This window comes from Salmo trutta, chromosome 18 (assembly GCF_901001165.1).
Source record: "Salmo trutta chromosome 18, fSalTru1.1, whole genome shotgun sequence".
Taxonomy (NCBI): domain Eukaryota; kingdom Metazoa; phylum Chordata; class Actinopteri; order Salmoniformes; family Salmonidae; genus Salmo; species Salmo trutta.
Genome location: NC_042974.1, coordinates 20,206,315 through 20,232,124, shown reverse-complemented (window position 1 = coordinate 20,232,124; position 25,810 = coordinate 20,206,315). Strand labels below are relative to the sequence as shown.

At 40.3% G+C, this 25,810-nt stretch overlaps 1 protein-coding gene across 3 annotated transcripts; it reads right to left on the bottom strand.

The window, feature by feature from the left end:
- Window positions 1–88: 88 nt before the first annotated feature.
- LOC115152963 (protein S-acyltransferase 24) lies at window positions 89–25,810 on the bottom strand. Of its 3 annotated transcripts, none has more exons than XM_029697916.1 (10): window positions 25,475–25,810; window positions 24,484–24,619; window positions 23,429–23,539; window positions 3,883–4,015; window positions 3,182–3,360; window positions 2,848–2,921; window positions 2,548–2,710; window positions 2,346–2,431; window positions 1,593–1,783; window positions 89–906 (listed from the first exon to the last, which is right to left on the bottom strand). In XM_029697916.1, exons 1-10 carry the CDS (start codon window positions 25,584–25,586, stop codon window positions 430–432), a joined length of 1,662 nt encoding a protein of 553 aa, XP_029553776.1. In that variant the 5' UTR covers window positions 25,587–25,810; the 3' UTR covers window positions 89–429. The 3 variants fall into 3 exon arrangements, with proteins under 3 accessions (XP_029553776.1, XP_029553777.1, XP_029553778.1); XM_029697917.1 differs by lacking the exon at window positions 25,475–25,810 and adding an exon at window positions 23,744–23,907 and having other exon boundaries at window positions 24,484–24,594; XM_029697918.1 differs by lacking the exons at window positions 24,484–24,619; window positions 25,475–25,810 and having other exon boundaries at window positions 23,446–23,539.

Here is a 25,810-nt window from a genome sequence, read left to right as displayed (position 1 = left end):
GTAGATATTCCATTCCAGCTACAATAGTCATTTACAACATTAACAATGTCTACACTGTACTTCTGATCAATTTGATGTTATTTAAATGGACAAAAAAATGTGCTTTTCTTTCAAAAACAAGGTCATTTCTACGTGACCCCAAACTTTTGAACGGCAGTGTATGTTCCAGTATAATGTTTAACAGACATGTTCACGACCGCACTCTCAAAAGACAATCTAAGTAACATGTTATCTCTAATGTTAAGATCTCTTAGAACTCATTCTGGCCTACACACCACTTGTTATATGTTTAATAGCGATATTTGCTTCCCGAGGAAATGCCTAGGCATTAGCTCAACAGGCTAGAAGATCCAGCTGGTTTTAAGAATGGAAAACTGACAAAATATACATTGTTCTTCATTTCACCATAGGTTTTAGAGTCCATATTATCTAAATGTCTATGGAGATCTTGTCCCCTGTGAGTCCATAATCTAACCGTCTCCTCCCCTCCAATAGGAATGTAAGCACCGTTGTCCAGCGTTGTCCTAGCGACCGTGGCCGAGTCTCACAGGTAGGTTTGAAGTAGGTGGTAGTCCCAATGGCGATGGCGTCAAACTGTTCCGTCAACAACCACACCTCCCAAAGGATTGTCAGAACGTTCATTATCGTCAAGGAGACCACCCAGAACTGTGCAGCTACTGCCCTAACCAATGACTGGTCCTCGAGGGACACCACGACCACATACAGGTGGTAAGTTGCCACAGCAACGAAAAGGAGGTGTGCTGTGGCCATGGAGAGGATAAAGATGATGAAGAGGCGGTGGTTGCCACCCCCAACACAGCGGTTCAGGAACAGGCAGTGGTGGTCGTAATCCCTCACACACACATCACACAATTTACAGTGTTTAGTATGGTCTGGCTGGAACAACTAGATGGAGAGAGAGGGAATAGCAGTGAGAAACACATATCTTTTCTATAATCATATCATATATAAATATAAAAATGATATGTTCTAAGTGACAGTGTTGGCAATTCCCAAAAAATGAAGGAAATTCAAATAAGCAACCTACCCTAAATTTGACATATGAACAATAGCTACTGCTATTGATGTGCATACACTGTACAATTTGAGTTGAGTCAACTTTAAAAAAATCAAGGCAACAAGCTGCAACACGATTTCTAGTTTACTTTGGGGCAGGAAAGGTCTGCTTACATACACTTCTGAGTTGCCTCAACACATTTGCCAAAGTTGAGTCAACTAGAAATGGCAGAATGCCATAAACCTATCTTTGTAAAAGAAAACTGCTGAATGGATCGAGGCGCTGTTTGATGAGCATTTAGGGAACGTAGTTCTCTGTGGATGCGCACAGTTTAGTTCAAGAATATTGAGGATTGACGAGTCAACTTAACATGCATTGCCCAATCAACACTTACTATAGTGGGGACTATAGTCGCCACTATAATACCATGACAAAAGGAGGGCAGGATAAACTGGCCACAAATCAATTCTCAGCTGCAACACTAACTTAAACTTGCTCTCCTCATGTTACAGTAGATACAGAACCTCTGTCTGTTTCAACTCATAATAAAGATTGATTGACTGGTTCTCCTCACCTCACAGTAGATGCAGAACCTCTGAGGATTCTGGTTGTTCTCCAGCAGGTCTGTTATGGAGGAGTAGCGAGGATCTGCATCTCCCGGTCCCAACTCTCCAGGATCCTGGGTTAGAACCATCCAGAACAAGACCAGAACCACAGAGAACTGGACCAGTGACACATGACCCAGAACACCATCACCCCACAAGCGTCACAGCGGGTTAAGACTCAACCAACATTATAAACTGGGTGGTTCGAGCCCTGAATGCTGATTGGCTGACAGCCGTGGTCTATCAGACCGTATACCACGAGTATGACAAAACATTTATTTTACTGCTGTAATTACGTTGGTAACCAGTTTATAAGAGCAATAAGGCCCCTCGGATGTTTGTGGTATATGGCCAATATACCACAACTAAGGGCTGTATCAAGGCACTCTGCATTGCGTCGTGCATAAGAACAGTCCTTAGCAGTGGTATATTGGCCATATACCACACCCCCTCGTGCATTATTGCTTAAATATACTACATTTAGGCTACATACATATGATGTATGATGGATAGTCAGTGTAAAGTATATTCATCATAATTCAGCTACAGAATAATTGACCACAACCTCCAGTAACTACGGTCACTAGCAAGGTTTGCAATTTGATGTGGTTAAAGCCAGTCTTCATCAGGCATTCAATGTATGTGAAAAGTATATACTTTGTAATAGAATTAGGCAGTACACAATATTAGGTATTATACTATTACTGAAATATAAAGGATATTAGGCGGTAGTATTCTGTAGTAGAAGCAGACTAGAGAGTGGAACAATCCAGCTATCACAGTCCCTAGGTAGACGGGGTTGGCCAACCTGCAACACAACATAGGACAGGTAATGGAACAAAGACCAATACAATGGATGAATTTACTGTATAGTGCAGATACACACATAGTTAGCACACACACACACACACACAGTGTCTATACCTCTGGTAGGTCGTCATGCGGTGGAACTGGGAAAATATACTCCTGGCCAGCCAGGGGAAGAGCACGGCGCACGTTATCCCTCCGTAGCCCCCCAACATTGTTGCGATAATCAGAATAGCTCCTCCAATCAGACATGGGAAGAATAACGTCCAGTAGTAAAGGACTGGATGCATGCACGCGCAAACACACACACCCAGAGAGAGAGACCCACGCATACACACACACAATTATACAGAGAAACACAATTCAATGGCACACAATGTTCATTACAGTTAAACTTATCACAGCCTCAGCACTTACGGTGGGACTCGTCAGGTTTGTTGAATGGTGGCTCCCTCATGTAGCGGGTCAGTAGTTTGGTCAGCTGCAAGTGTCTGTGGAAATACATCCCCAACACAATAGAGATGGTTAAAATTGTTCCAGGTGACGGTATGGCAATGGGACAGCTAGATGGACAGAAGACGTTGACAGTGTTATATATCCTGGGTTGTATTCATTAGGTTACACAATGGAAAACGTTTTTAAAATGTTTCACAACTGAAAATAAAAATTATATTTTGATCAGTTTTCTTCTGTTTTGTGCCTAATGAACAAAACCAATTTGAAGATAAAGTTTATAGATATTGGGACCCACCTGAATGTCTTTCCCTGCCTGCAGAGGTCCAGAGGCGTGTGTCCGCTATAGGTCTTCAAGTGTAGCATCCTGAAGCCGGATCTCTGTAACAGCGTCCAACACACCTCTACACAGCCCCTCTCAGCTGCCACATGGACCGCTGTCAACCCATCCTCATCCACAGTCTCCACCATACACCTCTGCCACACACACAAACAAAAAATACTTTAAAACAGTGCAGCAACAATCCTAAAAAGCTGAAGGATACTACTGCCGAGGGCTCCATCGGGCTCCAGATCTTTCAGCAAGGAGCGCATGTCAGAGATTCAGCACCATTCTAGTGGACAGCGACGTCCACTAGAAAGTCAGCACCACATAACCGAGGACAGTGACCATCTCAGGTGCAGTCAGTCGTCACCAAGAGAGGACACGATAAGTATGCAATTGAGATTCTCCATCCCATCACTGATTTCAATAATAAATATGGTATAATAAATATGGTGGAAACTCCCAATTGCCCATGCCTCCACAAATCCAATGCTTTTAGGAGAAAGGAGATATTATTGGTACACAACCAACAACCTTACATGCCCTGTTCGTAAGAGATAATGTGATTTGAGGAACGGAACTCTAAGGGAAACTCCATAGCGAAACTCCCCAATAGAAGTGAAACATGGAAGTCATCATCGGACTTACTTACCAAGCAAGTGTGTACATCTCACCTTTCCTCGGAGCAGGTAACGGACCACCTCAGTGTTGCCAGTATCAGCAGCCAGGTGTAGAGGTGTAACATCGTACATGTCTCCATCACACCACCTAAACATTCCTGTCTCCCACAGGTACTGCATCGCTACACTGGGAGACACAACTCGGGGTTAGAGTGTGTGTCTTTTGATATGAAATAACACATAAGGAATCATGTAGTAATCAAAAAAGTATTAAATCAAAATATATTTTATATTTGAGATTCTTCAAAGTAGCCACCCTTTGCCTTGATGACAGCTTTGCACACTCTTGGCATTCTCAACCATCCTCATGAGGTAGTCACCTGGAATGCATTTCAATTAACAGGTGTGCCTTGTTAAAAGTTCATTTGTAGAATTTCTTTCCTTCTTAATGCGTTTGAGCCAATCAGTTGTGTTGGGACAAGGTAGGGGTGGTAAACAGAAGATAGCCCTATTTGGTAAAAGCCCAAGTCCATATTATGGCAAGAACAGCCAAAATAAACGAAGACAACGACAGTCCATCATTACTTTAAGACATGAAGGTGAGTCAATCCAGAAAATTTCAAGAACCATCAAGCGCTATGATGAAACTGGCTCTCATGAGGACCGCCACAGGAAAGGAAGACCCAGAGTTGCCTCTGCTGCAGAGGATATGTTTATTAGAGTTAACCACCTCAGATTGCAGCCCAAATAAATGCTTCACAGAGTTCAAGTAACAGACACATCTCAACATCAACTGTTCAGAGGAGACTGCGTGAATCAGGCCTTCATGATCGAATTGCTGCAAAGAAACCATTGCTAAAGGACACCAATAATAAGAAGAGCCTTGCTTGGTCCAAGAAACACGAGCAATGGACATTAGACCGGTGGAAATCTGTCCTTTGGTGTGATGAGTCCAAATTTGAAATTGTTGGTTCCAACAGCCGTGTCTTTGTGAGACGCAGAGTACAGTGGTTCCTCCTTTCAAAGTTGTGTCATACTGCGGTACACCTTGCGGGCTGCTGCAGCATTTTGTGGCACATTATCTATTTGTCAGCCATTTTTTCTGTTAATGCAAGTTATTGCTAGTTTGACCACCAGAGGGCATCTTTGAGAATCATTTGATAGTCTTCTGTATTGGCATTAACAGAGAATTTAAAAACTTTTTGTAATAACATAGTATATGGGATTGATTTTAAGACATTTGGCTTAATATATTGGTTTAATATTATGGTGGTTCTATTCAGAGAAAAACAAAACCCTCAGGGTTTCCGTTTGGATGGAATGGAAAATATGGCGCTGTACAACGGGAGGAAGGAGTAGGCTGTCCTTGTAAATAAGAATTTGTTCTTAACTGACTTGCTTAGTTAAAACAATGGTTCAATTAAAAAAAAAACAACTGGTGGCAACCGCAGTGCAATCAATAGGAGGTGAACAGTGGCCGGTGCTGAAAATATTGCTAACTTGTTATGCAAGTGTTGCACACCAACAGATGGAGAAAACCTACACCAGTTGAGCAATTCATTTCAACAATAATCTTCATGTTAACTGAATATAAGCAGGTGATGTTTGCTAGATAATCAAGTTAGGTTTCTCCAGAAATAAATATTTACAAATAACAAACTGGCTTTATTTACAAATGAGTGAGAATGTCTCACCCCATGTTCAAGAATTGCCTTTTTCTCGTTCACTCTAGGTTAAATGAAAAAGAAATCTCCAAAATATCGTTACTTTTTAAGCAAAGCAATTTATTATTTTTATTGTTATTAATTCATTTAGAATGATAAAAAAATCCCCTTAGGATCTGTGAGAATATCTGAGAATATCTAACAGAAAATGCCCCTTAGATATTAATATAGAGTCCTGCAATCCTGTAAATGTAATTATTGGCGGAGAGTCACATTGAAAAAATATTTTCCGATATACTGTAGGCCTACCATAGGCCATATGAGTCTCACTAGTGTTGAGTAATGTGCTGTTAAAAATGGTGTCGGTCTTATTTATTTAAAGAGCTTATTGAAGTTAGAAGCAAAAATCTACAACTATTTTAGCACCGTTTTGCTCTGCTCTGAGGTACGCATGGGGACTGGTCTTGATAAATCAATGAGATTTAAATTTCACTTAATCTCCGTTTGGGTATTGGTTAGACAAGAATTTGAAAATTCGGGTGCAAAAATGTTATGCTCTTAGTGTAACCTTTATTTAACTAGGCAAGTCTGGTAAGACCAAATTCTTATTTACAATGAAGGCCTACCCTGGCCAAACCCGGATGACGCTAGGCCAATTGTGCGCCGCCCGATGGCACTCCTAATTAATCGGAATGGCCGATTAATTAGGGCCGATTTTACGTTTTCATAACAATCGGAAATCGGTATTTTTGGACGCCGATTTGGCCGTTTTTTTTTTTAACCTTTATTTAACTAGGCAAGTCAATTAAGAACACATTCTTATTTTCAATGACGGCCTAGGAACGGTGGGTTAACTGCCTTGTTCAGGGGCAGAACGACAGATTTTTACCTTGTCAGCTCCGGGATTCAATCTTGCAACCTTACGGCTAACTAGTTCAACGCTCTAACCACCTGCTTTACATTGCACTCCACGAGGAGCCTGCCTGTTATGCGAATGCAGTAAGAAGCCATGGTAAGTTGCTAGCTAGCATTAAACTTACCTTATAAAAAACAATCAATCAATCAGAATCACTAGTTAACTACACATGGTTGATGATATTACTAGTTTATCTAGCCTGTCCTGCGTTGCATATAATCACTTAGGGACATGTTGCTCCAACCATAAACATCAATGCCTTTCTTAAAATAAATACACAGAAGTATATATTTTTAATCCTGCATATTAGCTAAAAGAAATCCAGGTTAGCATGCAATATTAACCAGGTGAAATTGTGTCATTTTGCGTTCATTGCACGCAGAGTCAGGGTATATGCAACAGTTTGGGCCGCCTGGCTCATTGCGAACTAATTAGCCAGAATTTTACGTAATTATGACATAACATTTAAGGTTGTGCAATGTAAACAGGAATATTTAGACTTAGGGATGCCACCCGTTAGATAAAATACGGAACGGTTCTGTATTTCACTGACAGGAAAAACGTTTTGTTTTCGAGATGATAGTTTCCGGATTCGACCATATTAATGACCTAAGGCTCGTATTTCTGTGTGTTATTATGTTATAATTAAGTCTATGATTTGATAGAGCATTCTGACTGAGCGATGGTAGGCAGCAGCAGGCTCGTAAGCGTTCATTCAAACAGCACTTTCGTGCGTTTGCCAGCAGCCCTTCGCAATGCATTGCGCTGTTTATGGTGTAACCGATGTGAAATGGATAGCTAGTTAGCCGGGTGCGCGCTAATAGCGTTTCAAACGTCACTCGCTCTGAGACTTGGGGAAAAACTACTCCTTGCTCTACATGGGTAACGCTGCTTCGAGGGTGGCTGTTGTCGATGTGTTCCTGGTTCGAGCCCAGGTAGGAGCGAGGAGAGGGACGGAAGCTATACTGTTACACTGGCAATACTAAAGTGCCTAAACGAACATCCAATAGTCAAAGGTATATGAAATACAAATCGTATAGAGAGAAATAGTCCTATAATTCCTATAATAACTACAACCTAAAACTTCTTACCTGGGAATATTGAAGACTCGTGTTAAAAGCAACCACCAGCTTTCATATGTTCTCATGTTCTGAGCAAGGAACTTAAACGTTAGCTTTTTTTACATGGCGCATATTGCACTTTTACTTTCTTCTCCAACACTTAGTTTCTGCATTATTTAAACCAAATTGAACATGTTTCATTATTTATTTGAGGCTAAATTGATTTTATTGATGTATTACATTAAGGTAAAATAAGTGTTCATTCAGTATTGTTGTAATTGTCATTATTACAAAAAAAACAACATTTTTTTATTTTTATAAAAAATAATAATACATTTTTTATTTTATTTTTTTTATTTATTTATTTTTTTTATAAATCGGGCGATTAATCGGTATCAGCTTATTTTGGTCCTCCTATAAATCGGTATCGGCATTGAAAAATCATAATCGGTCGACCTCTAATATATATACACATACACAGTTGAAGTCAGAAGTTTACATACACTTAGGTTGGGGTCATTAAAACTCGTTTTTCAACCAATTCACTAATTTCTTAGGTTAACAAACTATAGTTTTGACATCTACTTTGTGCATGACACAAGTAATTTTTCCAACAATTGTTTAAAGACATTACATTATTTCACTTATAATTCAGTGTGTGACAATTCCAGTGGGTCAGAAGTGTACATACACTAAGTTGACTGTGTCTTTAAACGGCTTGGGAAATTCCAGAAAATTATTTCATGGCTTTAGAATCTTCTGATAGGCTAATTGACATAATTTGAATCAATTGGAGGTGTACCTGTGGATGTATTTCAAGGCCTACCTTCAAACTCAGTGCCTCTTCGCTTGACATCATGGGAAAATCAAAAGATCTCAGCCAAGACCACAGAAAAAAATGTAGACCTCCACAAGTCTGGTTCATCCTTGAGAGCAATTGCCAAACGCCTGAAGGTATCGCGTTCATCTGTACAAACAACAGTACGCAAGTATAAACACCATGGGACCACGCAGCCGTCATACCGCTCAGGAAGGAGACACGTTCTGTCTCCTAGAGATGAACGTACTTTGGTGCAAAAAGTGCAAATCAATCCCAGAACAACAGCAAAGGACCTTGTGAAGATGCTGGAGGACACAGGTACAAAAGTATCTATATCCACAGTAAAACTAGTCCTATATCGACATAACCTGAAAGGCCGCTCAACAAGGAAGAAAACACTGCTCCAAAAGCGCCATAAAAAACTAGACTACGGTTTGCAACTGCACATGGAGACAAAGATTGTACTTTTTGGAGAAATGTCCTCTGGTCTGATGAAACAAAAATAGAATAATGTTTGGAGGAAAAAGGGGGAGACTTGCAAACCGAAGAACACCATTCCAACCGTGAAGCATGGGGGTGTCAGCATCATGTTGTGGGGGTGCTTTGCTGCAGGAGGGACTGGTGCACTTACCAAAATAGATGGCATCATGAGGGAGGAAAATTATGTGGATATATTGAAGCAACATCTCAAGACATCAGTCAGGAAGTTAAAGCTTGGTCGCAAATGGGTCTTCCAACAGGACAATGACCCCAAGCATACTTCCAAAGTTGTGGCAAAATGGCCTAAGGACAACAAAGTCAAGGTATTGGAGTGGCCATCACAAAGCCCTGACCTCAGTCCCATAGAAAATGTATGGGCAGAACTGAAAAAGTGTGTGCGAGCAAGTAGGCCGACAAACCGGACTCAGTTACACCAGCTCTGTCAGGAGGAAAGCGCCAAAATTCACCCAACTTATTGTGGGAAGCTTGTGGAAGGCTACCCGAAACGTTTTACCCAAGTTAAACCATTTAAAGGCAATGCTACCAAATACTAATAACAGCTGAAATAAATCATTCTCTGTACTATTATTCTGACATTTCACATTCTTATAATAAAGTGGTGATAATAACTGACAGGGACTTTTTACTAGGATTAAATGTCAAGAATTGTGAAAAACTGAGTTTAAATGTATTTGGCTAAGGTGTATGTAAACTTCTGACTTCAACTGTATATACACTGACGCATACATTTATTTGTATATTTTTTCAGAACATTAACCGTGTGTAGGTAGATGTGGAAAGATAGATACAAATGATTTGTTGCAAGATGGGGGGGTTCACACATATCTCGGCTATTAGACAATTCTTTAGAAAAGGTTGAATTGTTCAGCTAATAGCCCATCCTGCTACACTTGTGAAAAAATTATAATTAATATTAGTTTTCCCCTTTCCACATGTTAAAGATTCCAATTGCTAAAGTGTTTTTGGCCACAATTGGCCCCAACCCCAATTAATACATTTGGGCACAGTCGATAGCGTGTTGGACTTCTGGCGAGAATGTTGAGGGTTCGAAACCTGCTCCCTGCTTGTTTCATTACATTATTATGCAAGTCTCATAGCAAATAGCCTGGATTGTTGCTTCCATCTCGTTCCTTCTCTCTTCCACGTCTCATTCTCCACCGGAGCGGCTTGCTTGTGGGCGTGCTGGCAGGATTTTTTTTATTCTGTATAGATGAATTACAAATCAGCCTTTACTTAAATCATGTTTCTAGTGTATTTCATAGTTACAATGTGTAATCATTGATGTCCCAGGAGCAGCAGTGGTAAACACTGTTGAAGTGTATAATTATAATACATACATGCAGACACAGCATCATTCAAAGAATGGAGTTTGATACACCTGGTATTGGAAATGACTGAATTAAATTAACTTTATGACAAAAAAATATGCACAATCGTTTGTCTCTACATTAACTAACATATTCCTCTCAATTGTACATTTTTTGCTTGACTCGTTATGACGTTATAATTCCTTAAATTAGCTTCCACCGTAATGTTTTGTCAGCCATCTTTGCTGAAGAACATCACCAGGGACGGGTGGCTCGCGTCAAATTCGTCATTGGAACCACTCGATATGATTGGTCATATAAAAACCTTGGGACCCAAATGCATAATGAGTGCTCTAACTCCCCTTTGCAGTGGTCTGGAGCAATGAAGCCGTGACACTGGGTACCTCTAAGTCCCGCAACTTTTAAAGGAGGAACCACTATGTGAACTGATTATCTCTGCATTTGTAGTTCCCACCGTGAAGCATGGAGGAGGAGGTGTGATGGTACCTTGCTGGTGACACTGTCTGTGATTTATTTAGAATTCAAGGCACACTTAACCAGCATGGCTACCACAGTATTGGGCAGTGATATGCCATCCCAACTGGTTTGGGCCTAGTTGGACTATCATTTGTTTTTCAACAGGACAATGAACCAACACACCTCCAGGCTGTGTAAGGGGTATTTGACCAAGAAGCAGAGTGATGGAGTGTTACATCAGATGACCTGGCCTCCACAATCACCCAACCTCAACCCAATTGAAATGGTTTGGGATGAGTTGGACCACAGAGAAGGAAAAGCAGCCAACAAGTGCTCAGCATATGTGGGAACTCCTTCAAGACTGTTGGAAAAGCATTCCAGGTGAAGCTGGATGAGAGAATTCCAAGTGTGCAAAGCTGTCATCAAGACAAAGGGTGGCTACTTTGAAGAATCTAAAATATATTTTGATTTGATTAACACTTTTTTGGTTACTACATGACTCCATGTTATTTCATAGTTTTGATGTATTCACTATTAATATACAATGTAGAAAATAGTGAAAATAAAGAAAAACCCTTGAATAAGTAAGTGTGTCCAAACTTTTGACTGGTACCATATAGTATGTATGTGAACACTTTGGAATGACCTGGATTTCTGCATAAATTGGTCATAAAATGTGATCTGATCTTCAGCTAAGTCACAACAATAGACAAACACACTGTGCTTAAACTAATAACACACAAATTATTATTATTGTATTTTTCATGTCTATATTGAGTAAATAATTTAAACATTCACAGTGTAGGTTAGAAAAAGTATGTGTACCCCTTGGCTAATTACTTTTCCAAAAGCTAATTGGAGTAGGAGTCAGCTAACCTGGAGTCCAATCAATGAGACGAGATGTTGGTTAAAGTTGCTCTGCCCTATAAAAAAAAACTCACAAAATTTGAGTTTGCTATTCACAACAAGCAGTGCCTGATGTGAACCACACCTCGAACAAAAGAGATCTCAGAAGATCTAAAATTAAGAATTGTTGACTTACATAAAGCTGGAAAGGGTTACAAAAGTATCTCTAAAAGCCTTGATGTTCATCAGTCCACAGTAAGAAAAATTGTCTATAAACGGAGAGAGTTCAGCATTGTTGCTACGCTCCGTAGGAGAGGCCATCATGCAAAGAGGACTGCAAGAGCACAGAGCAGAATGCTCAATGAGGTCAAGAAGAATCCTGGAGTGTCAGCTAAAGATTTACAGAAATCTATGGAACATGCTAACATCTCTGTTGACGAGTCTACGATACGTAAATCACTAAACAAGAATGGTGTTCCATTGGAGGACACCACAGACGAAGCCACTACTGTCCAAAAGAAACATTGCTGCACGTCTGAAGTTCGCAAAAGAGCACCTGGATGTGGACAGATTAAACAAAAGTTGAGTTGTTTGGAAGGAACACACACACACACACAACACTATGTAAAGAGAAAAGGCACTGCACACCAACATCAAAACCTCATTCCAACTGTAAAGTATGGTGGAGGGATGGATTATCATGGTTTGGGGCTGCTTTGCTGCCTCAGGGCCTGGACAGCTTGCCATCATTGACGGAAAAATGAATTCCCAAGTTTATCAAGACATTTTGCAGGAGAATGTAAAGATATCTGTCTACCAATTGAAGCTCAACAGAAGTTGGGTGATGCAACAGGACAACGACACAAAACACTGAAGTAAAATAACAGAATGGCTTCAATAGAAGAAAATACGCCTTCTGGAGTGGCCCAGTCAGAGTCCAGACCTCAACCCGATTTAGATGATGTGGTATGACCTCAAGAGAGCGGTTCACCCCAGACATCCCAAAAATATTGCTGAACTGAAACAGTTTTGTAAAGAGGAATGGTCCAAAATTCCCCCTGACCATTGTGCAGGTCTGATCCGCAACTACAGAAAACGTTTGGTTGAGGTTATTTCTGCTAAAGGAGGGTCAACCAGTTATTAAATCCAAGGGTTCACATACTTTTCCCACCCTGCACTGTGAATATTTACATGGTGTGTTCAATAAAGGCATTAAAATATATTATTGTTTGTGTGTTATTAGGTTTTTTTATGCATAAATCCAGGTAATTCCAAAGGGTTCACATACTTTCTTGCCACTGTATTTATATATAAATAAATATATATTAGTGTGTGACTCTTTATTTTTATAGCTTATGAATATCATCTCATATGTTATCACATCATGTCACTTATGCACTACATATATACAGTATACTGAACAAATACAGTGCATTTGGAAAGTATTCATACCCCTTCACTTTTTCCACATTTTGTTACATTATTACCTTATTCTAAAATGGATGAAATATTTTTTTCCCCCTCATCAATCTACACACAATACACCATAATGGCAAAGCAAAAATATGACCGACCGGCTCAAATCGGTCTTATGTAGCAAAATTTGAAATTGTGTTTCTTACATTGGATAAAAGTAGAGACTCCGAGCTAGAAAATGGTATATCATTCACTATATTTGAGGAACATTGGGAAAGTAATTCTGCTTTGAAACTTGATAAACCTCACTTTTGAGAAAATGGCCTTTGAATATTTTGGTACACCTACTGGAGACCTCTTCTTTGTCTGCACCCATTCAGCATCATTCACACCCTCTTAAGCCTTAGCCCCGCCCATAAACTCAGAGCGTTGTCAGATTATCAGTTCGTCAATTCAGAGCGTTTCGCTCTTGGAGCATTCAGAGCGCACACTGGACGATCTGGCCGAGGAGTAGGGTTGATCTGAGCATTCTGTACTAATAACAGCAGTCAAGCACCCAAGCTAACTGGCTAACGTTGGCTAGCTACTTCCAGACACAAATGAGAGAACAGCTCACTCTGACCCTTTTATTCGCCGTAGCAGAGCTGGTTAGGCTGTTTTATGTTATCCAGGGTGTTGGTGACTGCAACTGTGCTGCTGGCAACAATTTAAGTACGCTTTTTCATCAATTATTCTGCGCTCTGGCACACTCAGACGAGAGTGCCCCCGAAATCAGACTAGATAGCCAGAGAGAATTTTCTATCAACAGTTGTCCCAGTGACATCATGAACATTCTATTGAAATGGTTACTTGCATAGTGGAGTCTTTTGTTAAGACATGTTGCTAGCTAGCTAAACAATGAACCATAATCCCAACTCATGACGTTACTACCCTGCATGAATCTACAGGTAGCTAATGAACCAAGTTTAATGTTAGCTAGCTAACATTAGGCTATAACTAGCAAAGCAAATGGCTGAGATACGAATAATATTACTACACAGATCATACATGTAACATTAGCTAGCAAGCCAGCCAGCTAATGTTAGCTAGATAGCTAACAGTATACTTTAACTTTAAATGAAAACAACTTTGACAAAATTAGAAACGTGTAATATCTGAAAATGTAGCTACAGTGGTTCTTCTTTTAAAAGTTGCGTACTGCAGCACAGCTTGCGGGCTGCCGCAAAATTCTATGGCATGTTATTTAAGTGTCAGCCATTGTTGCAATTAATGTTAGTTAGTGCTAGTTTGACCACCAGAGGATATCTTTGAGAAGCGTTTGACTGTTTTTAATATTGGCTGTACTAGAGAATTTAACACCTATTTTTTGTAAGAACATAGTATATGGGATTGATTTTAAGAAATGTAGCTTAATTAATTTGATTTACATTATGGTGTTTCCATTGCAAGAAAAACAAAAAATGATACTGAATCAGGGGCTGTTTGTCAGATGTAACACTAAACAAGGATTAGATGGAGGCAGACGTTATAGGAGGAGCCATTGATGTGTAGCTGAGGGAAAGGTGGGAAGTATCTGGGCAACTACCGTACCTTTGATTAGCGAGAAGAATATAGGAGAATAAGAAAGAGAATAAGTTTTGTTAACACGGGGGGGTGGGGGGGAACTTGTGACTGGCTTTCAAAAGTTGGCGCTGTACAACGTAACTGGTCGGGAGTAGGCTACTAACTGAGATTCAGTGAAAATAAAAAAATCAATCAATAAAAATGTATTTATCAAGACCAGTCCCCATGCTTGTCTCAGAGCAGCTCTGAAATAGTTGGCCACACGCGGGTAGGCTATTGCTTCAAATCTTATTACAACAATTGGATGACTTTGCGTGTTCCTGTAAGCAACAATTTGTTGCCTTCATTAGCCTACTTTATTATTAAAAGTACTCCAGCACAAAGAAGAGAAAGTAGCCTTAAAAAAATGTAACAATAAAGCGATTTAATTCACAAATACATTTGACTATTTTTAATATTGGCCATCAACCAAAAACACAGCATCTACCGTGGTATTCCATTTCTAGCGAGACTATTCAAGCCATCGACTCACTGATGGTTGATGAGCGATCGGCCAAGGCAATCTGGAATCTGCTGGCATCACCGCACAACATCAACAGTCAGAAGACAGTTGAAGAAACTTGAGTGGACTTATGGAAAGGCTCTGTAAGACATTTCGGATTTAAGTATAACTTTTGTATGACTGACGCCTTTAGTGAGAGGTCTAATGCCTTAATATTTAATAATTTTTGCCCTTCGAATTCATATTCATTATATAAATAGGCCCATGATTGATTTATCAAGACCAGCCCCCATGCTATGTCAATCAGTGTTATTTATTCCCATAGTAATTCGTTATGGCTCATTAATATATTTAAAGTCCCTAAACTCAGCAAGAGTCTATGGCCCTGCTATAGTTGAAATAAACATCTGCATTTTGAAAGAGTATTTTTATCATTATTTTATTAACGAAAGCATAAAGATGTTGATGAAGAAATACTGTGCAGCATATGCTTTACCCAACATTTTGCGGTTGCATGATGTTAGTAGTTAGAAATGTAAAAAACTTTAGAGTACATTACAAGTTGGGGGGATTTTTATTTTTCACACCTAGCCCAAGCTATCCTTTTGTAAAGGTTGAAGAGTCTATTATCCTACTAATAACCATCATGGAAACGTTTTCACCCATAGGTTTTAGGCCTGCAGTAGGTTATAATAATCCATGCCTTCTGGGAATGTTTAAAAGTCATGGGTGGAGTTATAATTTTGGCTGTCAGAAGTATTAAAATCAACTAATGTCAGCCTTTAAATGCTTTATTATCCAAATGTTTAAAAGTGCGTGTGGGCGACGGAGAGAATGCATTTGACTGCTTTTAATATTAGGGCTTTCAGAAGGAACAGAAAATTGTGTGTCAATTGATAAACCATGTGCCATGGAATCCTTACATCAAAAATCTCTTCCCAACTATTTTGCAATCTATATGGCACAGCTGTCAATTTTTTGGTCCTTAAATGAAACTGGCATATATTTTCATTTATCACAATTATCTTTAACCAATTTTGGTCTTTAATGCAGGGTTTGACAGACAAGTTCCTTACTTTTTCCCCTACCACTTGATAAAGGTTCCGATTGATAAAGTAATTTCTAATGTAACAACATACTGTAGCACCATGACCAGGATCTCTATTAATTTATAAGTGATCAGATTAGGGCTTTCAGGAGGAATGGAAAATCTACTGGAGACATTTCAAAAATACTGTTAGACTTGGTCACGGACAGTGCTATTCACAAACACTATCATCAGATGCCTGTGTTACGCCAAACAAGAAATCCCAGGAAAATGGTCAGGTATAGTAGGCTACAATACTGTACCGTAGGCCTAATAATTATAAAAAATAATGATAAAATAAACCCACTGCTGGTATTTACTCTCTGCTGCACATTTTTACATTGTATTCCATTTCCAGCAAGACTATTCAAGCGATCGACTCACTGATGGATGAAGATGATGAGCGATCGGCAAAGGCTATCTGGAATCTGCTGGCATCACGGCACCATCGCTCTAATCACAGTCAGAAGGCAGTTGAATAAACTGTGTGGACTTATGGAAAGGCTTGGTAAAGACATTTTATATAATCACACACACCACTGTTCAAAAGTTTGGGGTCAGTTAGAAATGTCCTTGTTTTTGAAAGAAAAGCTAATTTTATGTCCATTAAATAACATCAAATTAAATCAGAAATACAGTGTAGACATTGTTAATGTTGTAAATGACTATTGTAGCAGGAAACGTCAGATTTTTTATGGAATATCTACATAGGCGTACAGAGGCCCATTATCAGCAACCATCACTCCTGTGTTCCAATGGCACATTGTGTTAGCTAATCCAAATATATAATTTTAAAAGGCTAATTGATCATTAGAAAAGACTTTTGCAATTATGCTTGCACAGCTGAAAACTGTTGTTCTAATTAAAAAAGCAATAAAACTGGCCTTCTTTAGACTAGTTGAGTATCTGGAGCATCAGCATTTGTCAGTTCGATTACAGGCTCAAAATGGCCAGAAACAAAGATCTTTCTTTTGAAACTTGTCAGTCTATTCTTATGAGAAATTATGGCTATTCCATGTGAGAAATTGCCAAGAAACTGAAGATCTCATACAACGCTGTGTACTACTCCCTTCACAGTACAGCGCAAACTGGCTCTAACCAGAATAGAAAGAGGAGTGGGAGGCCCCGGTGTACAACTGAGCAAGAGGACAAGTACATTAGAGTGTCTAGTTTGAGAAAAAGACGTCTCACAAGTCCTCAACTGGCAGCTTCATTACATAGTACCCACAAGACACTAGTCTCAACGTCAACAGTGAAGAGGTGATCTGGGATGCTGGCCTTCTAGGCAGAGTTGCAAAGAAAAAGCCATATCTCAGACTGGCCAATAAAAATAAAAGATTAAGATGGGCAAAAGAACACAGACACTGGACAGAGGAACTCTGCCTAGAAGGCCAGCATCCCAGAGTCTCCTCTTCACTGTTAACGTTGAGACTAGTGTTTTGCGGGTACTATTTAATGAAGCTGTCAATTTCTCACCAGGGACCAGGCCCATATTTGATTTTTGATGGTAAGTTTAGCTATTTACAAAGCCAAAGGTACACAAAATACTGTAGCCTACACCTCACGGACTGCTCTGTGTTCAACAATAACTCGCTGTTGCCTCCTTTTTAATCATGGCTCGAGATTTCTTTGAGGAAGAAATCATCAAGAAATACGCTGGACCCTACGTCATTGGTGTTTCTGGGTACACATCGTTTCTTTCAAGGTAGAATTATAGCAATATTTTGTTACGTTTAGGCCTATTTACATGTATATTTCTATTATTGGACCTAATGTTGGTTGTTAGGCTAAATGTATTTGTTTCTTCTCCAAATGCAGACAATGACCCAAAATACACTGCCGCCCGGGTTTGCATTGCTAATGAGGGCATAAACTGTGTCAAGACGCCAGCAGAGTAAGTAGACCTTTATGTAGTAAAATAAAGGTTAAATAAAAATAAATAAACAAATAAATAAATAAAAGACCTACAACACATTACTCAACACTAGTGAGACTCATGTCACCTACGGTAAGCCTACAGTATATCTAAAAATCTACTGAAAACATTCATCCGTAACTCTGCCAAGCCAACAAGCAAAGATGAACTGGTGAAGGCCATCAAGACGTTTTGGCTTGAGAAATTGACGATACAACAATGCAACAAATACATTGATCATCTCAGCAAGGTTTTACCCGTGGTCGTGGAGCTGGGGGAAAGTGCAACTAAAATGTAGTTGAATGTAATACATTGCAAGTTGGGGGATTTTCACACCTACAGTAGCCAGGCTATTAAATGACCATTTTGTAAATAAATCGATGTATGAAGAGTCTATTGTCCTGCTAATAACCCATATTGGAATGACAAAATATGTTAATCAGGGTGATTTTTCCACAAATAGACAGGTATTTTCATGCAGAGTCCACAAACAGGAGGTGGAATTCCAGAGCTTACAGGTGTGCCTGGCATGGATTGTGACTCCATCTCGTTCCTCGCCATCTTCAACGCCTCATTTCCCGCCTTCTATCTTCAACATAATAATTAATTCAGAAGGTTAAACCCATAGGTTTTAGGCCTGCAGTAGGTTATAATAAATGGAAAATTGCGTGTTAATTCATAAACCATGTGCCATGGAATCGGTACATCGAAAATCTCTCCCCAACTATTTTGCAATCTATACGGCACAGCTGTCAATTTTTTGGTCCTTAAATTAAACTGGTATATATATTTGTATTCATCACAATTTTCTTTAAACAATTTTGGTCTTTAATGCAGGGCCGACAGACAAGTTCTTACTTTCTTTTTTACATTTTTTTAATTTTACTGAAATTGCAACCAAATTTCTATGGCTTGTTTAAAAAATAAAAATCTTTCGGAGAGGATTTTGTTTCAAATAACCGAAAGTGAGCGATTGTAATTGTAAAAAAGGCCATTCTTGAACATGGGCTGAGACATTCTTACTAATTTGTAAATAAAGCCAGTTTGTTATTTAGAATTATTAATTTCTGTTTTTAGAGGGAGAGAAACGAAAAGCGTGGCTATTTTCAGAAATCGTCAGTCCAAATGTCAAGTTAAATTCCCCCATTGTATTTACCCAAGTTCTCTTTTAACTCCAGGCCCACCGACAGTTTTTTTGTTGTTGCCTGATGCAGGACTCTAGTACCAGAGGAGAGACTCTTAGACTGAAAACGGCTCCAATAATTGCCACAGTTTAGACTACCGACAGATCAGCGTTCTAACTCCCCCTTGTGATAGTGTGGTGTAATGACAGAATGCCACCATCTACCACTAACGGCGTGGCACAAGCTCGTATCTTTTAAAGGAAGAACCACTGTAGCTAGACCATCTGTATACATGGATGGACGCGTCTCCCTCTCTGTCACGGATGCCATGGTTGCCCTTAGTTTACCTACACATACTGACCAGCTCAAATAGACAGAAGCATGCTACATGGCAGACCAATCCAAACTCATCTATCGGCATGTCCAGCCCACTCCTTATCTCAGAAAATCATGGCTAGCGGGAAGGTTGCTGACTTTTTCTGTGGCTACACCAACTAGGCTCGAATACTATTAACACTTGTATTCGTATTTACAGATGGCATACAAGTTTGTTACTTAGACACATGGAAGTTCATATATTACAGAAAGCATTTCTACCCCCCCTCCCCAAAATAGCCTAGTTTCCTGAAACGAGTCACAAACAGGTTTTAGAAATGTTTGCAAATGTACTAAAAAATAAAAATAATTACATTTACATAAGTATTCAGACCCTTTACTCAGTACTTTGTTGAAGCACCTTTGGCAGCGATTACAGCTTCAAGTTTTATTGGGTATGACGCTACTAGCTTGGCACACCGGTATTTGGGGAGTTTCTCCCATTCTTCCCTGCAGACCCTCTCAAGCTCTGTCAGGTTGGATGGAGAGTGTCACTGCACAGCTATTTTCAGGTCTCTCCAGAGATTTTGATCGGGTTTAATCGGGTTCAAGTCTGGGCTCTGGCTGGGTCACTCAAGGACATGCAGAAACTTGTCCCGAAGCCACTCCTGCGTTGTCTTGGCTGTGTGTTGTCCTGTTGGAAGGTGAACCTTCACCCCAGTCTGAGGTCCTGAGCACTCGGAGCAATTTTCATCAAGGATCTCTTTATACTTTGCTCCGTTCATCTTTCCCTCAATCTTGACTAGTCTCCCAGTCCCTGCCGCTGAAAAACATCCCCACAGCATGATGCTGCCACTACCATGCTTCACAGTTGGGATGGTCCAAGGTTTCCTCCAGACGTGACGCTTGGCATTCAGGCCAAATAGTTCAATCTTGGTTTCATTAGACCAGAGAATCTTGTTTCTTATGGTCTGAGAGTCCTTTAGATGCCTTTTGGCAAACTCCAAGCAGGCTGTCATGTGCCTTTTACAGAGGAGTGGCTCCTTTCTGGCCACTCCACCATAAAGGCTTGATTGTCCTTCGGTTCTCCCATTTCCATTGAGGAACTCTGAAGCTCTGTTGAAGTGACCATCCGGTTCTTGGTCATCTCCCTGACCAAGGCCCTTCTCCCCAGAGAAGGGTTATGCTCTGACATACTCTGTAAACTGTAGGACCTTATATAGTCAGGTGTGTGACTTTCCAAATCATGTCCAATCAATAGCAATTTATCACAGGTGGACTCCAAGTTGTAGAAAAATCTCAAGGATGATCAATGGAAACAGAATGCAACTGAGCTCAATTTCGAGCCTCATAGCAAAGGATCTGAATACTTCTGTACATTTCTGTATAATGTTTTTAATTTGCAAACATTTCTAAAAACCTGTTTTTGCTTTGTCATTATTGGGTATTATGTGTAGATTGATTAGGGACATTTTTTATTTAATCCATTTTAGAAAAAGGCTGTAACGTAACAAAATGTAGAAAAAGTCAAGGGGTCTATAAACGCAACATGTAAAGTGTTATTCCCATGTTTCATGAGCTCAAATAAAAGATCCCAGAAATTTGCCATATGCACAAAAGCTTACAGTGGGGGAAAAAAGTATTTGATCCCCTGCTGATTTTGTACGTTTGCCCACTTGAACAGTGAGAGACAGAACAACAACAAAAAAATCCAGAAAAACCCATGTCAAAAATGTTATAAAATGATTTGTATTTTAATGAGGGAAATAAGTATTTGACCCCTCTGCAAAACATGACTTAGTACTTGGTGGCAAAACCCTTGTTGGCAATCACAGAGGTCAGACATTTATTGTAGTTGGCCACCACATTTGCACACATCTCAGGAGGGATTTTGTCCCACTCCTCTTTGCAGATCTTCACCAAGTCATTAAGGTTTCGAGGCTGACGTTTGGCAACTCGGACCTTCAGCTCCCTCCACAGATTTTCTATGGGATTAAGGTCTGGAGACTGGCTAGGCCACTCCAGGACCTTAATCTGCTTCTTTTTGAGCCACTCCTTTGTTGCCTTGGCCGTGTGTTTTGGGTCATTGTCAAGCTGGAATACCCATCCCGACCCATTTTCAATGCCCTGGCTGAGGGAAGGAGGTTCTCACCCAAGATTTGACGGTACATGGCCCCGTCCATCGTCCCTTTGATGCGGTGAAGTTGTCCTGTCCCCTTAGCAGAAAAACACCCCCAAAGCATAATGTTTCCACCTCCATGTTTGACGGTGGAGATGGTGTTCTTGGGGTCATAGGCAGCATTTCTCCTCCAAACACGGCGAGTTGAGTTGATGCCAAAGAGCTCCATTTTGGTCTCATCTGACCACAACACTGTCACCCAGTTGTCCTCTGAATCATTCAGAAGTTCATTGGCAAACTTCAGACGGGCATGCATATGTATTCTTGAGCAGGGGGACCTTGCGGGCGCTGCAGGATTTCAGTCCTTCACGGCGTAGTGTGTTACCAATTGTTTTCTTGGTGACTATGGTCCCAGCTGCCTTGAGATCATTGACAAGATCCTACCATGTAGTTCTGGGCTGATTCCTTACCGTTCTCATGATCATTGCAACCCCACGAGGTGAGATCTTGCATGGAGCCCCAGGCCGAGGGATATTGACAGTTCTTTTGTGTTTCTTCCATTTGCGAATAATCGCACCAAATGTTGTCACCTTCTCACCAAGCTGCTTGGCAATGGTCTTGTAGCCCATTCCAGCCTTCTGTAGGTCTACAATCTTGTCCCTGACATCCTTGGAGAGCTCTTTGGTCTTGGCCATGGTGGAGAGTTTGGAATCTGATTGAATGGTTGCTTCTGTGGACAGGTGTCTTTTTTACAGGTAACAAGCTGCGGTTAGGAGCACTCCCTTTAAGAGTGTGCTCCTAATCTCAGCTCGTTACCTGTATAAAAGACACCTAGGAGCCAGAAATCTTTCTGATTGAGAAGGGGTCAAATACTTATTTCCCTCATTAAAATGCAAATCAATTTATAACATTTTGACATGCGTTTTTCTGGATATTTTGTTGTTATTCTGTCTCTCACTGTTCAAATAAACCTACCATTAAAATTATAGACTGATCCTTTCTTTATCAGTAGACAAACGTACAAAATCAGCAGGGGATCAAATACTTTTTTCCCCCCACTGTATTTCTCTTAAAATTTTGTCCATAAATTTGTTTACATCCCTGTTGGTGAGCATTTCTCTTTCCTAAGATGATCCATCCACGTGACATGTGTGGCATATCAAAAAGCTGATAAAACAGAATGGTCGTTACACAGGTGCACCTTGTGTTGGGGACAATAAAAGGCAACTCTAAAATGTGCCATTTTGTCACACAACACCATGCTACAGATGTCTCAAGTTTTGAGAGACTGCAGGAATGTCCACCTGAGCTGTTGCCAGAGAATTGAATGTTCATTTCTCTACCACAAGCCGCCTCCGTCATTTTCGAGGATTTGGCAGTGCGTCCAAATGGCCTCACAACCACAGACCACGTGTAAACACGCCACCCTAGAACCTCCACAACCGGCTTCTTCACCTGTGGGATCGTCTGAGGGGAGGGAGGGGGTTTGCTGAGGAGTATTTCTGTCTGTAATAAAGCCTGTTTGTGGCTGGGCCTGCCCCCCCTTGTGGGTGGGCCTGCCCCCCAAGTGGGTTGGCCACCCATGGCCCACCCATGCCTGCACCCCTGCCCAGTCATGTGTAACCCATAGATTAGGGCCTAATGAATTTATTTAAATGTAATGATTTCCTTATATGAACTGTAACTCAGTAAAATATTTTAAATTGTTGCATGTTGCATTTATATTTTGGTTCAGTATATATACACGTACATTTTTTTACTTGTATAGTGCTTTTCAAATCATTTTAAAGTGCATAAAAAGTTAAAACAACAAACAAAACATTTTAATGATGGAGATTTAAAATCTGTCGGTAATTGGCTAGTTGATATATAATATATAACATTATGCAGCTATGTGTGTGTGTTAATGTCTGTTTATGTGTGTGTGTGTGTGTGTGTGTGTGCATGATGTCTGTGTGTGTATTTACATGTTCCCTCCACATACTCCATGGTGTAAGGCGGTTTTTCCCTGATGGTCTACCATGCGCAGGTCAGCTCCATGCTGCATCATCTGGTGCATCACGTATACATTACCATGCCTAGAGAGACAGATACATTACCATCAATAATATATTAATAGCATTAATTAGAAGTGTACGAGTGCACACTTCAGAGAGAAGAAGAGAGGGGCATTTCTAGGAGAGAGCGGCATTTCTGCTCCAGGTGCCTTGGGCTGACACAATTACCATATAACCAACGGTTAGAGATTAAGACCGTCATGAAAATAAAATAACCATCATAACCTGTTATTTTGTGTGGAACAAACAGCCGGGCGTTCGTGCGGTTGAGTCCGTTTCTGCTGTAACATGGACTCTTAACAACATGATGAAACGTTGTTGCTCCTTGCTGAAACAAGCAAGGTGTTGTAGCAAATGAGTCTTCGGTTTCCTAGGCAACACCCCTCTCCCTGCAGCAGCAGCACACATAGAAATAGAATGAATAGAACAGGCTTGGAACCTTTAACCCCGGTAATTTGACTGGTAAACTCATGGGTACACTCGCAATTGCTGCCTGGTATTGTGATGCAATAATTTCCATGGTAATGTAGAATGTTCATTCAAATGATGATGTGGCTCATGCAATGGAATGTATTTTTTGTAATGTCAGTCGAGTTGAATCAACAAATCACAGCAAATATTGATTGGTAAATCAATATTTGCTGTGATATCTGCTTTTACTTCCTACTTTAACTTCCTGCTTTGCACCTATGGCAATGGCCACCCGTCCACCCATTACGCCATCAATGACTTGAATGGGGACACCAGTTCTATTCATTCTATGAGAAAATGTGTCTTCATTTATTTTTTTGATATTTGAACGGTCATTACCCTGACCGCAGTCATTTGGCTAGCCAATTACCTTCACCCAAAATTCCATGCCCGTCACAGCGCTACAGGGGCCCAACGCTCTTCCCCTAGTCCCTTTCCACAGATTTAATAGGAGTGGCTAGTGGGGCCTACCCAGTCCAATCAGCGTTACTGACCTGCAGGCGAAATGGAAGGCCGTCATTCCTGCATCACAGGTCAGGTTGGGGTCAGCTCCGTTGCTTAGCAACATGTCAACCATGGCACGGTTACCATGTAGGGACGCAAAGTGGAGAGGACTAAAACCACCCCAACCTACACACACAAACACATACACACATAACAAGTCTCATCAGCCTGTGTTTTGTTGTTAAAAGGAGACAGTCTTTACTGAAGAACTTTGGAGAAGATATTGAACATCTCACAGTAAAATAAATGTTGGTGTTTAAAGATATTTCAAGTACTATGACTGTAAATGATCACATTTATTCTATTACTTTAAAATAGTGTCACTCCCTAACCACCCAAAGAACAGTAGGCCTACTATTGTCTCTTTACTACTGTCAGGAGCTGTAAGTGTCTGAGAGAATAGACTGAACAACTACCCATCTCAGATCACTGATAAAACACAGACAGGTTAAGGTATCCCTCTCTCTGACAACATGACAAAATCACAACAGGGGACATCAGCAGTCAGCTTTCAGCTGTCATCTTGAAAAGCTGGTGTTGATGCATTCTGTAACTGTGATGGGACTCTGAAACTTGCCATTTTTAAAACTTGACATAATTAAAACTAGGCCTAATATGGCCAGTAGTTGTAAGATAGTTAGATTGGTTATAAAGCAATATCTGCTGCCTGTACCAAAGCAATTTACTCATGCATATTTGATGCAACTAAGTGACTGGGTAACACATGCTAATGGTAAAGATCTGACGACAGACATCTTTACTGACATCCTTTTTATTCAGCATTTAACTACAGAAAGTAATAACAAATTCCCTAGAATAATGGTATGGTAAGCACCTTTCCCGGAAGTGACATTAGAATAGGCTACAGTCGGGTAGCTAGGCTAGTTGAAAAATAGAATCGACTCCCCATATTCCCCAAATGTGTGTGCAGTAAATTATATAGGCGAATGCATACCCCAAACATGCATAGGCAAGCCTTACCTTTCTCTTTGAGGATAGATCGATCATGTTGAATGATATGTGCACAATGTTCAACGTTCCCTCGTTGAACACAGTCAAAAATGTCCCCATCGACACTAGGCATTGGAAGCATTATGCGAATACTGCATACGATCGACCCCTGTGCCGCCTGACTATTACTCTGTCAATGTAAACAACATATCTATACAGAGACGAAACATTGTAACAACAATTACACATTCATTTAACAGCGACCCTACGCGACTACGTAGCTGGATATTTCATTTTGTGAAAAACGATTGTACTGCAGAAGCATTACAGACTCCTCCTAGGGAATCTGATTGGCTAGAGACACAT

Bases quoted from the DNA above. Each gene is read 5' to 3' on its own strand.
- LOC115152963 (XM_029697916.1), bottom strand. From the start codon at position 25,586: ATGCTTCCAATGCCTAGTGTCGATGGGGACATTTTTGACTGTGTTCAA. The intron at 23,540-24,483 runs GTCAGTAACGCT...CTGTCTCTCTAG, and splicing joins GCCTTCCATTTCGCCTGCAG to GCATGGTAATGTATACGTGA. The intron at 1,784-2,345 runs ATATCCTTTATA...ACCCGCTGTGAC, and splicing joins CTACAGAATACTACCGCCTA to GCTTGTGGGGTGATGGTGTT.